Genomic DNA, 14,481 nt, shown 5'->3' with positions numbered 1-14,481 from the left:
ATAGATGCAAAAATTCTCAACAAAATCCTAGCCAATAGATTACAGCTTATCATCAAAAAAGTCATTCATCATGATCAAGTAGGCTTCATCCCAGGGATGCAAGGCTGGTTTAACATACACAAGTCCATAAACGTCATCCACCATATTAAAAGAGGCAAAAATAAAGATCATATGATCCTCTCAATAGATGCAGAAAAAGCATTTGATAAAATCCAGTATCCTTTTCTAATTAGAACACTGAAGAGTATAGGCATAGGTGGCACATTTCTGAAACTGATCGAAGCTATCTATGACAAACCCACAGCTAATATTTTACTAAAAGGAGTAAAACTGAAAGCTTTTCCTCTTAGAACTGGAACCAGACAAGGTTGTCCTCTGTCACCTTTACTATTCAACATAATGCTGGAAGTTCTAGCCAATACAATTAGGCAAGAGAAGGAAATAAAGGGAATCCAAATGGGAGCAGAGGAGGTCAAACTCTCCCTCTTTCCTGATGACATGATCTTATACTTAGAGAACCCCAAACACTCAACCACAAGACTCCTAGAAGTCATCAAAAACTACAGAAATGTTTCAGGATATAAAATCAATGTCCACAAGTCAGTAGCCTTTCTGTACACCAATAACAGTCAAGATGAGAAGCTAATTAAGGACACAACTCCCTTCACCATAGTTTCAAAGAAAATGAAATACCTAGGAATATACCTAACGAAGGAGGTGAAGGACCTCTATAAAGAAAATTATGAAATCCTCAGAAAGGAAATAGCAGAGGATATTAACAAATGGAAGAACACACCATGCTCATGGATGGGCAGAATCAGCATTGTTAAAATGTCTACACTTCCCAAAGCAATCTACCTATTCAATGCCATTCCTATCAAAATACCAACATCATACTTTCAAGATTTGGAAAAAATGATTCTGCGTTTTGTATGGAACCAGAAAAAACCCCGTATAGCTAAGGCAGTTCTTAAAAATAAAAATAAAGCTGGGGGCATCAGCATACCAGATTTTAGTCTATACTACAAAGCCCCCATAGTGCTCAAGACAGCATGGTACTGGCACAAAAATAGAGACATAGACACTTGGAATCGAAATGAAAACCAAGAAATGAAACTAACATCTTACAACTACCTAATCTTCGATAAACTAAACAAGAACATACCTTGGGGGAAAGACTCCCTATTCAACAAATGGTGTTGGGAGAACTGGATGTCTACATGTAAAAGCCTGAAACTGGACCCACACCTTTTCCCACTCACAAAAATTGATTCAAGATGGATAAAGGACTTAAAATTAAGGCATGAAACAATAAAAATCCTCAAAGAAAGCATAGGAAAAACACTGGAAGATATTGGCCTGGGGAAAGACTTCATGAAGAAGACTGCCATGGCAATTGCAATAACAACAAAAACAAACAAATGGGACTTCATTAAACTGAAAAGCTTCTGTACAGCTAAGGAGACAACAACCAAAGCAAAGAGACAACCTACACAATGGGAAAGGATATTTGCATATTTTCAATCAGATAAAAGCTTGATAAGTAGGATCTATAGAGAATTCAAATTAATCCACATGAAAAAAGCCAACAATCCCTTATATCAATGGGCAAGAGACATGAATAGAACCTTCTTTAAAGATGACAGATGAATGGCTAACAAACATATGAAAAAATATTCATCATCCCTATCTATTAAAGAAATGCAAATCAAAACCACCCTGAGATACCATCTAACCCAAGTGAGAATGGCCCACATCACAAAATCTCAAAACTGCAGATGCTGGCGTGGATGTGGAGAGAAGGGAACACTTTTACATGGCTGGTGGGACTGCAAACTAGTACAACCTTTCTGGAAGGAAGTATGGAGAAACCTCAAAGCACTTAAGATAGACCTCCCATTTGATCCTGCAATCCCACTACTGGGCATCTACCCAGAAGGAAAAAAATCCTTTTATCATAGGGACACTTGTACTAGACTGTTTATTGCAGCTCAATTTACAATCGCCAAAATGTGGAAACAGCCTAAATGCCCACCAACCCAGGAATGGATTAACAAGCTGTGGTTTATGTATACCATGGAATACTATTCAGCTATTAAAAAAAATGGAGACTTTACATCCTTCATATTAGCCTGGATGGAAGTGGAAGACATTATTCTTAGTAAAGCATCACAAGAATCGAGAAGCATGAATTCTATGTACTCAATTTTGATATGAGGACAATTAATGACAATTAAGGTTATGGGGGAGGGAGGAAAAGCAGAAAGAGGGACGGAGGGAGGGGGGTGGGGCCTTGGTGTGCGTCACACTTTATGGGGGCAAGACATGATTACAAAAAGGATTTTGCTTAACAATTGCAATCAGTGTAACCTGGCTTATTGTACCCTCAATAAAAATAAAAAATAAAATAGCGATAATAAATGTGTTAACAATGGCTTTAATGGGTAAAGATATGGGGACTTTTTTTTTTTTTTTTGCCAAAGCTGGGTTTGAACCCACCACCTCCGGTATATGGGGCTGGTGCCCTACTCCTTTGAGCCACAGGTGCCGCCCAGATATGGGGACTTTTAAGAGAAATAAAGAAGCTGTTAAAAAAATTAAAATCTTAGAGCTGAAAACATAATGTTATTTTTTTTTTTAAGAGACAGAATCGCTTACTTTGTCACTGTGCCATTGTGTCACAGCTCACAGACGATTAGGCTCTTGGGCTGAAGCGATTCTCCTGCCTCAGCCTCCCAAGTAGCTGGGACTACAGGCACCTGCCACAATGCCTGGCTATTTTTTGTTGCAGTTTGGCCAGGGCTGGGTTTGAACCCACCACCCTCGGTATATGGGGCTGGTGCCCTCCTCACTGAGCCACAGGCGCTGCCCCCATAATGTCATATTTTTAAAAAACATTTACTTAAGATTAACATCACATTGAACTACAGAACAAAAGATCAGTGACCCTAAAGACAATTCAACAGCAATCATCCAAGCAAAAGATTAATGGTTAATTTTATATGCCAACTTGACTGAGCCATGAAGTAACCAGCTAAAATTTGGTCAAACATTATTCTGGGTGTTCCTGTGAGTGGGATTATAATTTAAATCAATATATTAAGTACATTCAGCAAATGAAATGGCCTTCCCTAATGCAGACGAGGCTCATCTAATCAGTTGAGGCCAACATAGACAAAAAAGGGTAATCCTTCCCCAGAATAAGAAAGAACTTTTTCTGCCTGGCTGACTTCAGGCTAGGACATGTCTTTTTTTCCTGCATTCTGAACCAAACCAAAACATGGGCTCCTCTTTTCGCTTGAATCTACCAGACTCTAGATTTCAGACTAGAACTACACCAATGGCTCTCCAGCTTGCTGACTGCTCCTACAGATCTTGGTACCTATCAGCCTCCTTAAAACATTTGACATCATCACATGGTAGTGATATTTGATACCATCGTATGTTAGGGGGACTGCCATTTTTTCAACCTTTGTTCTGTGTTTTCTGTTCTCCAGAGAAACGGAAGCAAAAGAAGATATTTATATATATATATATATAAATAAATACATACATGTATATGTGTGCATATACATATATATACACACGTATATACATATACATGTATACACACATATAAATACATACATGTATATGTGTACATATACATATATACACACACGTATATACATATACATGTATACACACACATATATACATATACATGTATGTATTTTTATATATATATATCAATATAAATATCTTCTTTTGCTTCCGTTTCTCTGGAGAACAGAAAACACAAAACAAAGGTTGAAAAAATGGCAGTCCCCCTAACATACGATGGTATCAAATATCACTACCATGTGATGATGTCAAATGTTTTAATATAGATGTAATTGGAGTTACAGAAACAGATGAGGGTCAGAGAATGTATCTGATAATAATTTTCCAAGTTTAATTAAAAACAGTAGCCCACAGACCCAATAAGCAAAGCCAAAAACTGTGCAAAGAAAAACATACCAAGGCATATCATGGTTAAACTACTGAAAACCAAAGATGAACTGTTCTTAAAAGCAGTCAGAAGAAAACAAAGGATACAGAAAAGCAATGATAAGAACCCTGGCTGACCCCCCGTCACAAACAACGAAATCCAGAGATAAGATTACAACATCTTTAAAAGTGCTAAAAGAACACATGGAATATTATTTAGCCATGAAAAGAAAGAAAATTCTGATGCACATTACAATATCCTGCATAAACCTTATAGACATTAATTACACTAAGTAAAATAAGCCAGATGCAAAAGGATAAATATTGTGTGAATCCATTCATATAAGGTATTTAGAATAGGCAAATTCATAGAGATAGAAACCAGAATGGAGATTACTAAAGGCTAGCTAAAGGGAAATAGGTAGTTACTACTTAAACAATTAAAGAGTCTCTAGTTGGGATGATGAAAAAGTATAAAAGGATAGCAGTGATGATTGCCCAACACTGTAAATAAACTTAGTACCACTTAATTGTACACTTAAAATAGTTAAAATTATAAATTTTATGCTATGTATATTTTATCACAATAAAAAATATGGGAAGAAAGTGCTAAAAGCAAAAGCTGCCAACCTAGATGTCTATATCCAATAAAAAAAATATTATAAAAGTAAAAGCAAAATAATGATTTTTTTAGATAATAAAAACTGAGAGAATTTTTCACCAACATACCTATGCTACCAGAAATGTTAATGGAAGTTCCAGGTTAAAGAGAATGGTGCCAGACAGAAATTCAGATATATACATGCCATATCTGGCATACACATTACGTGTGTGTGTGTATAAATACATACATGTATATACACACACACACACACACATATACACACATATACATAATGAATATATATGAAAACACTGAAATACATGAAAGAATATATAAATACACAAATATTTTTATGTATGAAAATATTCATAATGAAGTATATATGAAAATATTCATACATAATGAAGTATGTATGAAAATATTCATACATAATGAAGTATGTATGAAAATATTGAAGGTTTAACAAATTCTTTTAGAATAAAAAATCTTAGAAAGATATTCTAAAATATTCTGGAACACTCAAGAGGATTAAAAAGTTACAGATTATGTGCCCCCAAAAGGTAAAATGGAACACAGCACATCATTTACTATCACTAATACACAAACAATGTTTATTGAGGATTAGACAAGTAGCCTAATACAAGATGGTATCTGGGTTTTTTAATATACATGATAGTTGTAATTTATTCTTTTAATTCATTATAGGTCAATACCATTCTCTTTTGTAAATAACAGATTCATATATCACTTTACATTCAAATATCTGATTTACTCAAAGAACATTTCTTGCTAGTTGATTACACAAGTTTCAAGAAATCTATGGTATATTATGTTTTTCTTGTTATGATCATAAAATACTAGTGCACAGTGAAAAACATTTTTGTCATCCCATAAAATCTAGTCATGCATTTTACAATACCCTTTAATGTAAATGATCTGAAGTAAACTGGCAAACTAAACATATAAGTTTATTTCCATATCTTACTAAAACCCTACCAAAAATAAATTTAATGAAGAAAAAAAGATTTAAACAACTCCCTAGAAGGATAAAAAATAAAGAATTTAAAAAGAAGAAAAGAAGTTTTGAAAAAGATACCGGAGACTGGAGCATAATATCCAATATCTAATTAATAAAAATTAGAAAAATAAAACAGAAAATACGAAAGAAAATATTCCACAATTTCTTTTAATTTCCCCAAAACTGAAGACTTGAATTTCCAGACAAAAGTGCAAAATAAGCACTCAGCAGAGAGTGGAGGGGGAGAAAAAAAAAAAAAACAACACCCTGACTCAAGATACTTCACTGAAAGATAATCCAAACATGGGAATTAAGAGCTTCCTTCCAAAGGGGGAAAAAATACACTACAAAAACTAGGAGTCTTGCATAATGGCAAGACTGGAAACCAGAGGATAAAAGAATAATGTCTTCAAAAACCTAAGAGAATGGGCGGCACCTGTGGCTCAGTGAGTAGGGCCCGGCCCCATATACAGAGGGTGGCGGGTTCGAACCCAGCCCCAGCCAAATTGCAACAACAAAATAGCTGGGTGCTGTGGCGGGCACCTGTAGTCCCAGCTACTAGGGCACCTGAGGCCAAGAGAAGAGCCTAAGCCCAAGAGTTGGAGGTTGCTGTGAGCTGTGATGCCACGGAGAGGGCAACAAAGTGAGACTCTGTCTTTAAAAAAAAAAAAAAGAGGGACGGAGGGAGGGGGGTGGGGCCTTGGTGTGTGTCACACTTTATGGGGGCAAGACATGATTGCAGGAGGGATGTTACCTAACAATTGCAATCAGTGTAACCTGGCTTATTGTACCCTCAATGAATCCCCAACAATAAAAAAAAAAAAAAAAAAACCTAAGAGAAAATGATTTCCAGTCTCACACATACCAAATAGGAACTAAAACAAGAAACAAAACACATGAAATCCAGGACACAGAAAATCTGATACTGAAGAGAGGCAAAAGGAATCTCAAGGTAAAGGGACGTGAAGTCCAAGGTGACAGTTACACAGCAGGCCAAGAAAGACTACAATAAGTAGTCCACAATGGAAGGTGCCAGGTGGTATATTTCCAAGAGAAAAAAAATGTAACTGGCGGGTGATCTGATTTATCTCTCAGATAGTAAGTCTAAAACAAGCTCCACTGTTAAAACCATAAGGCAGAATTAGGGATGGGCACTAAAGGCAATTTAGAATTCTCATACTCCCGCCACACTGCCGCACACACATTTCTGTTCCCTCCAGCCTTCCTATTACAAGTTTCAGCTACATGCATATTCATATTGAATATATTATTAAGGGCTGAGCTTGTATACTGTCTATGAAATACGTGTATAACCATGTCCTTTTTATACAACTTGGTTTCCTCAGCATTAATGACTCTTCAGTTTTTCATCTGATAATTTAAATTATATTCACAAATTACATTGGTAAATAAAAATTTAACTTGATCAGTATGTTTTTAATATCTTTCTCATTTTCTGCAAATATGTAGCTACAATTTCTTTTAAAAAACAGACATATACTCAAACACACATATATTTTTAAGTTCATTTTTCTTTTTTTTAGTCATTATATTTAATTATCAGACACAAGTCTTAACAATTTCTAGTTACTTCATAACAGTTTCATTATAAGATTACATAATCATATAAAAAAAGATTACATAATCATTTATTTATTCAGATTCCTCTGTATTGAGCATAAGACTTTTTCAAATTTTTTTTATATTCTTAGTAATACTGAGTACCCTTCCACATAAATCTTTGTTTATATCTCCAATGAGTAGTTCCTAAAACTCTTTTAACTATACTACTTAGCTTCCTTCAAAATCTCTGCCAATTTACATTTTCACTATAATGTATTATGCTCCTATCACCAAACACTTACCAGGAATTATATTTTTTAACTCTTTCAAAAAATAATACAGAACAGATTTAACATGTACTAATTTGAATTTCTTTATTACTTATGTTATCTACTTAGGACTTTTCACCATTTTTCTATTAGGCTATTATTTGTACTTGTGTTTTTAGTTAAGTTTAATTAAACTCTTTCATAGATTAAAGACACAGGTCCCCTTGTCATATTAGTGACGAGTATTTTTCAGTTTTAACTTTTACGTAGTCACACCTTTATTTTTCTTTCCCTTACACTGACATCAGCTCAAGAACAATTAAATGCTGATTTATGCTTTCTTCTCTCTCTTTCTTTTTCTCTCTCTTTCAGGGTGGTATTATGATTTTATTAGTAGTAACTAAGTAATCTAAAGGGACTCACAGCAATACTTATATAAAAGCATGAGAAAGCAACAAGTAGACCTTAGGAATATAAAGGTCACTTAAAATCAAATAACTTCCTACATACCCTTTAACTATAAATATTTCAACACGTAAGTTTTCTTCCCTAAATATCTGTTATACATGGGTCATAACAGGAGTAATGCTACACTTTTAGACATATGTACTCATATAGCTTAATTTTTTTAAAATTCTTACTCACTTGTGGTCATGATGTTAGGAGGGCAAGAGGGTATTCCATGATCCACTGCCCATCTGTAGGCTCCTTCTCCAACTAAAAAGCTAACAACAGAAAAATTATTTTAAAAATTCAGTGTCACCTCCTACTATTCAATAAAATTAATATAAGTAATATTGTAAGTAAATTGATAAAAAAGTCTTGCATAGAGACATAATTCCAGATTTACCTCAAAATAAGATGACTATCATGCTCAAAAATTCTTTTAAACTTTTCAACAAATTAGAAATTTGACAAATGGAAATGCTACCATAGCACATGTCATAACTAACAAGTAAAATAGGCAAAACACAATAAAAAGTAAAAATAGTTGACTTTGCGCAGAAAATATTAAAATTTATCTTTGATTAACATTGTTCTCAGTTTATATCAGATGACCTATTTAATCAGGGTAAGAGAGTTTAAAATTAAGTGAATGTCTTGAGATTTAGTATTCCTGCCTAATAGAATACCTGGATCCACCCAAAATTAGTGTGTACATCTAGAGACACCCAAACATATATCCTTACATGTATCTAAGCCTTGATACAACAGAAATATATATACATAACCCCCAGAATCATTTTCACTGTGATAAGTAAAGAACTGTGGTATGTCCCAGAGGAACTGTCTTAAGCCTTGCACAGCAGGTTTTAACATAACAAAGTGAATAAAAGGATACTGCTAATTAACTATGAAAGACTTATTTTCAAAGTTTACAAATAGCTTGTAAGATAATTAACTATCACATTCCCTAAGTAATTTGAGTAAGCAAATAGTAATGGCAAGCAGTTACTACAATAATCACTTCATTTTCTTCTATAGACAATTTTTTAAAGATTTTAGCCAGCTAGTAATGGATTCCTTGAACTTGTGCCTGCTTGTTAGTTTCCCACTCTCTATTTTTTGTTTCTGTTCTTCTAATCATTCCAACACTAAAGATTTTATTATTAATAAGATCATTGACTGGCAAAATAAAATCTAAATACATCACCAGAAACATGTCTAGTGGTTCCAACGGGAAACTAAATGCTTAACCCCAATAACTGTTTTCCAATATATATATAAAGGTGCGGATGGAGGGGACATTGGAAAAAGTGAGGAGAAAAGACCAAAAAGAATAAACTTCACCTCTTCAAAACTCTATTTTTAAAAAATCCCAAAGGCTTGTGAGAATAGAAAACCGTTTTTCCTATTCTCGTACCAAATGAAAACTGCTTCAAAGAAAAGCTGTCACATAAAGTTCAAATGTTAGAATAACTGAAATAGGAACTTGGATGCAGATTTGAGTTGTCCTGGTGGCATTTGTAGCATTTCCTTCTTCCAGAAAAAGAATTCATTGAAAATAATAACTTCTCCTCATGTGAAGACATAAAAAAGAAGTTGCAGTAGTAAACTAAATGAACAAGACACAAGTTTGGAGACAAATCTAGTATTTTCACCATTCCCATCGGTCGTGTGGGGTTCAATTCCAGTATCTGCAATCAGTGGCATTTTACAAAACATTCTTAGATTTATTTCTCATTTTTTTAATCACTCATAGGTTTGATTCTAAATAAAATCAATTTGATGCTGTTGCCTATGCAAGTTTTGAAATACTTTGGGCATTTTAAAATAGAGGAACGTGAATACTTGAATGTCATTTTACCGATAATCATGCTAGATATCTGCCCTTAAAATCAAAAAATTATTGTCTAGTAGGTCAAACAAAACATCATATAACTGCTTTTGAAATCGCTTTAGTGCAAGCTTTTGCTAAGGACTATACTGACATGACAAAAAAAGTCACTTTCCAAGACATTAAGTGAGGTACCAATTAAATTTCTCTCAAACATGTTTCTGACTCTTGAAGGTAAAAAAGTTTTTAGAAAATGTTCACCCAAATCCATTTTAAAGTCCCACTGACTCTCCCTGGATAATTTATCTGGAATTTGACCACTTCCCACCACCTCAGCTCCTACCACCTTAGCCTGAGCCATCACCACCTGATACCCAGATTGTTGCAATGGCCTCACAATTTCTACGCTTGTCTTTCCCTGTGCCCTCAGATTCTAGTCAATTCTCAACACACCAGCCAATAAAATCCTTCTAAAACACAAGTCAGATAATTTTTCTCAAACTCCTGAAAAAACTCTTGCAAGGACTAGTATAAAGCTGGAGTCTTTAAAAGCATCTACTAGCTTCCATGTAAGCTTATCCTCCCCACCGCTCACTCCTCTTGCCCGCTGTGTACTCTACTGGAGGTACTCTACTGGAGGCTCTTTTAGTACCACTACTATGCCAAGGAGGCTCCTGCATCAGAGACTTGACTCTGACTGTCCCGTCTGCATCTTCCTCTGTTGCCCAATTGGCAATTCTTTCATCTGCTCAAATAGTGCTTTTATTTAAAAATGTATACCAGAGTGGCACCTGTGGCTCAAAGGAGAAGGACATATGCCAGAGTGGCAGGTTCAAACCCAGCCCCAGCCCAAAAACTGCAAAAAAAAATGTATACCAAAACAATGCACACCCCCGTACCCACTTTTCCCCATCTCACTCTTTTTATCTTATCTTTTTTCTACCTTCTAAAATACTATATAATTTATAATTTACATATTATATCTAGTGCTTTAGTTCAGTCTCCCTCTTACAAACTGTAAGCTTCATAAAGGTGGGAATCTTTGTTTTTCCCATCAATATCTCTCAAGCATTTACAATGGTGCCTGAAACTGCAACGGACCGCTCAGTCGGTGGGTTTCAGTCCGAGGGAGAGTAGGGAGAAGGAACGAGGAAAGTTGAGAGGTCGGCGCAGGAAAAATGACAGACTGCCACATAGTATGTGATGAAGGAAGCAGCTGTAAATTTATTGGGTACACATGTTGGTATTTATACATTTTTACAGAGCTTACATAATGCAATCTTTTTGCTTACGTGTGCGGGTTATCTTTGCGTTTACAAGTGTGATTTATCATGCATTGTTATGTTTTAACGTTCCGCTTCCGGAGGGTGGCGGTTATTAGTCAACTTTGCCCGCTTCCTCCTATCTCAGTTTCTTATTATCTTTTTAGAACAGCTTGACATCTTCTTTATGTTAATGCTTGACTAATTTTACATTTACTATTTGATCTTATTGTTATTGATAATTATAATTTTGATTTAGAGTAAATTCCTTGACAAGTATTATTTTTCCTATTGATTTTTATTATGCGTGACAATTGGTGAAACAAGATGTTCTGAACAGGACTTTATGGTGGGTGGATGTGTTTCAGTGACTTTGTAACTTATGTAGATAATTTGTATTTCATGTCCTTAGGCTTATCGTCTTAGCTCACTGGTGGGAAAACATCTTTATGTGCTCATTGTTGGTGCCACTGAGTTTAGCAGCTCACAAGGCTGTGCTCTATCTGGATTAGTAGTACATTGTACTCATTCTTAGGAAAGTACATATTGACAATTTATCAGAACAAACAGACTTCTGGTACAGGATGACAAACACATGAGTAGACGCCACAATCTTTAAACTTAAGCGGGTAACTGAGCATGCTAGGCAACATTTCTGATGCTGTACATACTGGGGGCGCTGGGGGCAAAGCTCCGGGGAGCACAAACCACCTTCCCGTCGTTCTGTAACGCGGACAGCACTGCCTCACTACGGCTATATGCCGTGGGTGCGGCATGAAACACACTAAGCTTTGGATAAACATCAGCAAGATATTGAACAAAATAATAACCTAGAGTGTCAAATGTCCCTAAGTTAAAGGACAGCATTTTCATTGTTAGACCCACCTAAGTTACAGTAAGGTCTAAAGGGTTACAGAACAAAAAGCATCAATCTGGGCAACAGTGAGACCATCTATCTACGAAAATAACAAAATCAATCAGGCATGGTGGTGTAGTCCCATCTACTTGGGAAGGTGCGGCAAGAGAACCACTGGAGCCAGGAGTCTGAGGCTGCAGTGAGCTAGGATGACAGCACTGCACTCTAGACCAGGAGACAGAGCAAGACCCTGTCTCAAAAACAAAACAAAAAGCAACAACACTGTACTGAGCACTGAGATGGGTTAACTTCTAATAAGCTAATTTGCAAATGCTGCTGCAAGTGCTTGCAGAGAAAAACATCATGAAATGGGCAAGCTGGGCAAATACGGTGATGTGAATTATAATCATATGGAGAGGAACCACACATTTTCAAAGAACCATGACTCTGTGAGTTTAAAATGTGTAATTTATTGACTAGAAAGCTCTTAAGGATCTTCAAGGACTCCAATAATCAAAATACATTATTCTGAACAAGACATATATAAGAAAACAATAACTACTTCTTTGGACTTAAAAACTGACTTCCATTTCATCTATCACTTCTTTATCTATCATAAGTAAGTAAAATTGATTACTGATTATTCAAAGCTTTTAGGCACAAAGTACAAATAAAGAAGAATTTGCTATATTGGAGATAATTTATAACAATCAAATTAAATAACTAGATTTTTTTTATTTTTATTTCAGAATATTTCAAACATATACAACTGCTGTGATCTGAATGTTTGTGTCACCTCCCTCCAAAAAATCATATTGTGAAATCCTACCCCTATTTATTGGGACAGCATTAGTATATGAGTTCTCTGGGGAGGTGACTCGGTCATGAGGTTGGAGCCTTCCTGAATGGTATTGGCACCTTTATAGAAAAACCCCAGAGAGCTACCTTGCCCTTTCATCACATGAGAACTCAGTCAGAAGACACTATACATGAGGAATTGATTTTCATAGACATCAAATCTACCAGCTTCTCAATCTTGAACTTCCCAGCTTCAAAACTAAGAAATAAATTTTTGCTGTTTATAAATTATGTAGTTTATGATATTAAGGTAGTTTGCAATAGCCGCCCAAAGGGACAAAGACAGCAACAGTACTGAGAATAGCGTAACGAACACAACAGATCATCACTCTGCTTTAATAATTACTAACACATTGCCAAACTCATTCATTTACACCCCTCCAGGTTATTTTGAAACAAATCCCAGATATTACATAATTTCAACTATAAATATTTCTAGTCTGTATCTAAAATTGCCTTTAAAAAAAAAAACATAACCATGACATAACTGACACGTAAAAAAAATTCAACAATAAATCTTTAGAATCAAAAAATACTGAATGTTCACATTTTCCTTCTGGTCTTACCAAATCTTTGCTATTGTTATTTGAGTTTCTTTAACTATTTGGTTGAATTGCAATTTAACTAAGTCTATCTGATTAATCAATAGGTCACTTTATTTCTTTTAATCTTTAGGTTTTTAAATTTTCTTTATATACAACAAAAGTATTATAAATTTAAATGAACTTATGAAATATAAGACTGAATAGTAATTTAAGATAAACAATGTGCCAGAAATTACTTTTTCTTTCAAAAAATTCTAAATTGAGAGTCAGCAAATTTTTCTATTAAAGCCAGACAGTAAATAGTTTAGGCTTCATGAGTCAAATTTCTCTTGCAAAAACACAATTTTGCCTTTGCAGTATACAATCAGACACAGACAATACACACACAAATGTGTACGGCTATATTCCAACAAAACATTATTTATAAAAATGGGCTGGGCGCTGCCTGTGGCTCAGGGAGTAGGGTACCAGTCCCATATATCGAGGGTGGCAGGTTCAAACCAGGCCCCAGCCAAAACTGCAACCAAAGAAAAAGGAGGGGGGAGGTGCAGCAGACCAAATTTGGCCCACAAGTTTTTTGCCAACCCTTGTCCTATACCATAATGGCTATCAAAGTTGCATTCTACTATAACAGAGAAAAAAGAGTCAAACTCAAATAAAATTAAGACATAGGCAAATTTGACAGACTTGATGACAGAAGTTAAACCAAATTTATAAAGATACAAAATATTACTGTAGTAGCTTTACCAAACAACAATACTTAACAGTGCAACATAATACAGCACCAAGAGAAGCACCACATGAATGACTTGTTCTGCCGACGGTCTACCAATCAAGCCATAAGAATTTATAAATCATAACAATTTTAGACACAGTTCAAACAATCATACCTCCTTCCTTCTCCAATAAAGTATACAGAACAAAAAAACAATAAAATATACAGAATAAAAACTATTTAAAGACATCTTAGAAACATCCATTCTATGCTACTCCATAGAATGCTTTGCCTTTTCAACAAATGGCATCTAATTTTTAAGTTCTTCTACCTGGAAAGAACACCCATCTGGGAAGAAGTCCGGGACTCAGGTTCTTTATCTGCAATATGTGTTACCCTAATAAGTCACATAACTTCAATGAGATAATGCATCAAAGCATATAAAATACTGACTGTCAAAGTGTGCAAATATAATAAATGTTAGCTATTATCATAGAAATTAGATAACTAGACTTACTTAATAGGATCATCTGTAAATAAACTT

At 35.0% G+C, this 14,481-nt stretch overlaps 1 protein-coding gene across 6 annotated transcripts in view; it reads right to left on the bottom strand.

The window, feature by feature from the left end:
* TASP1 (taspase 1) overlaps positions 1-14,481 on the bottom strand; it is a 393,334-nt gene that overhangs the window by 251,393 nt on the left and 127,460 nt on the right. For all 6 annotated transcript variants that reach the window (XM_053574174.1, XM_053574176.1, XM_053574178.1 and 3 more), the window contains one exon: positions 8,069-8,148. In XM_053574174.1, coding sequence (XP_053430149.1) covers positions 8,069-8,148 — 80 coding nt within the window. The remainder of the gene's footprint in view (positions 1-8,068; positions 8,149-14,481) is intronic.

This window comes from Nycticebus coucang, chromosome 21 (genome assembly GCF_027406575.1).
Source record: "Nycticebus coucang isolate mNycCou1 chromosome 21, mNycCou1.pri, whole genome shotgun sequence".
NCBI lineage: Eukaryota > Metazoa > Chordata > Mammalia > Primates > Lorisidae > Nycticebus > Nycticebus coucang.
Note: the sequence above shows the minus strand (reverse complement) of the source record. Positions and strands in the feature narration are given on the sequence as shown.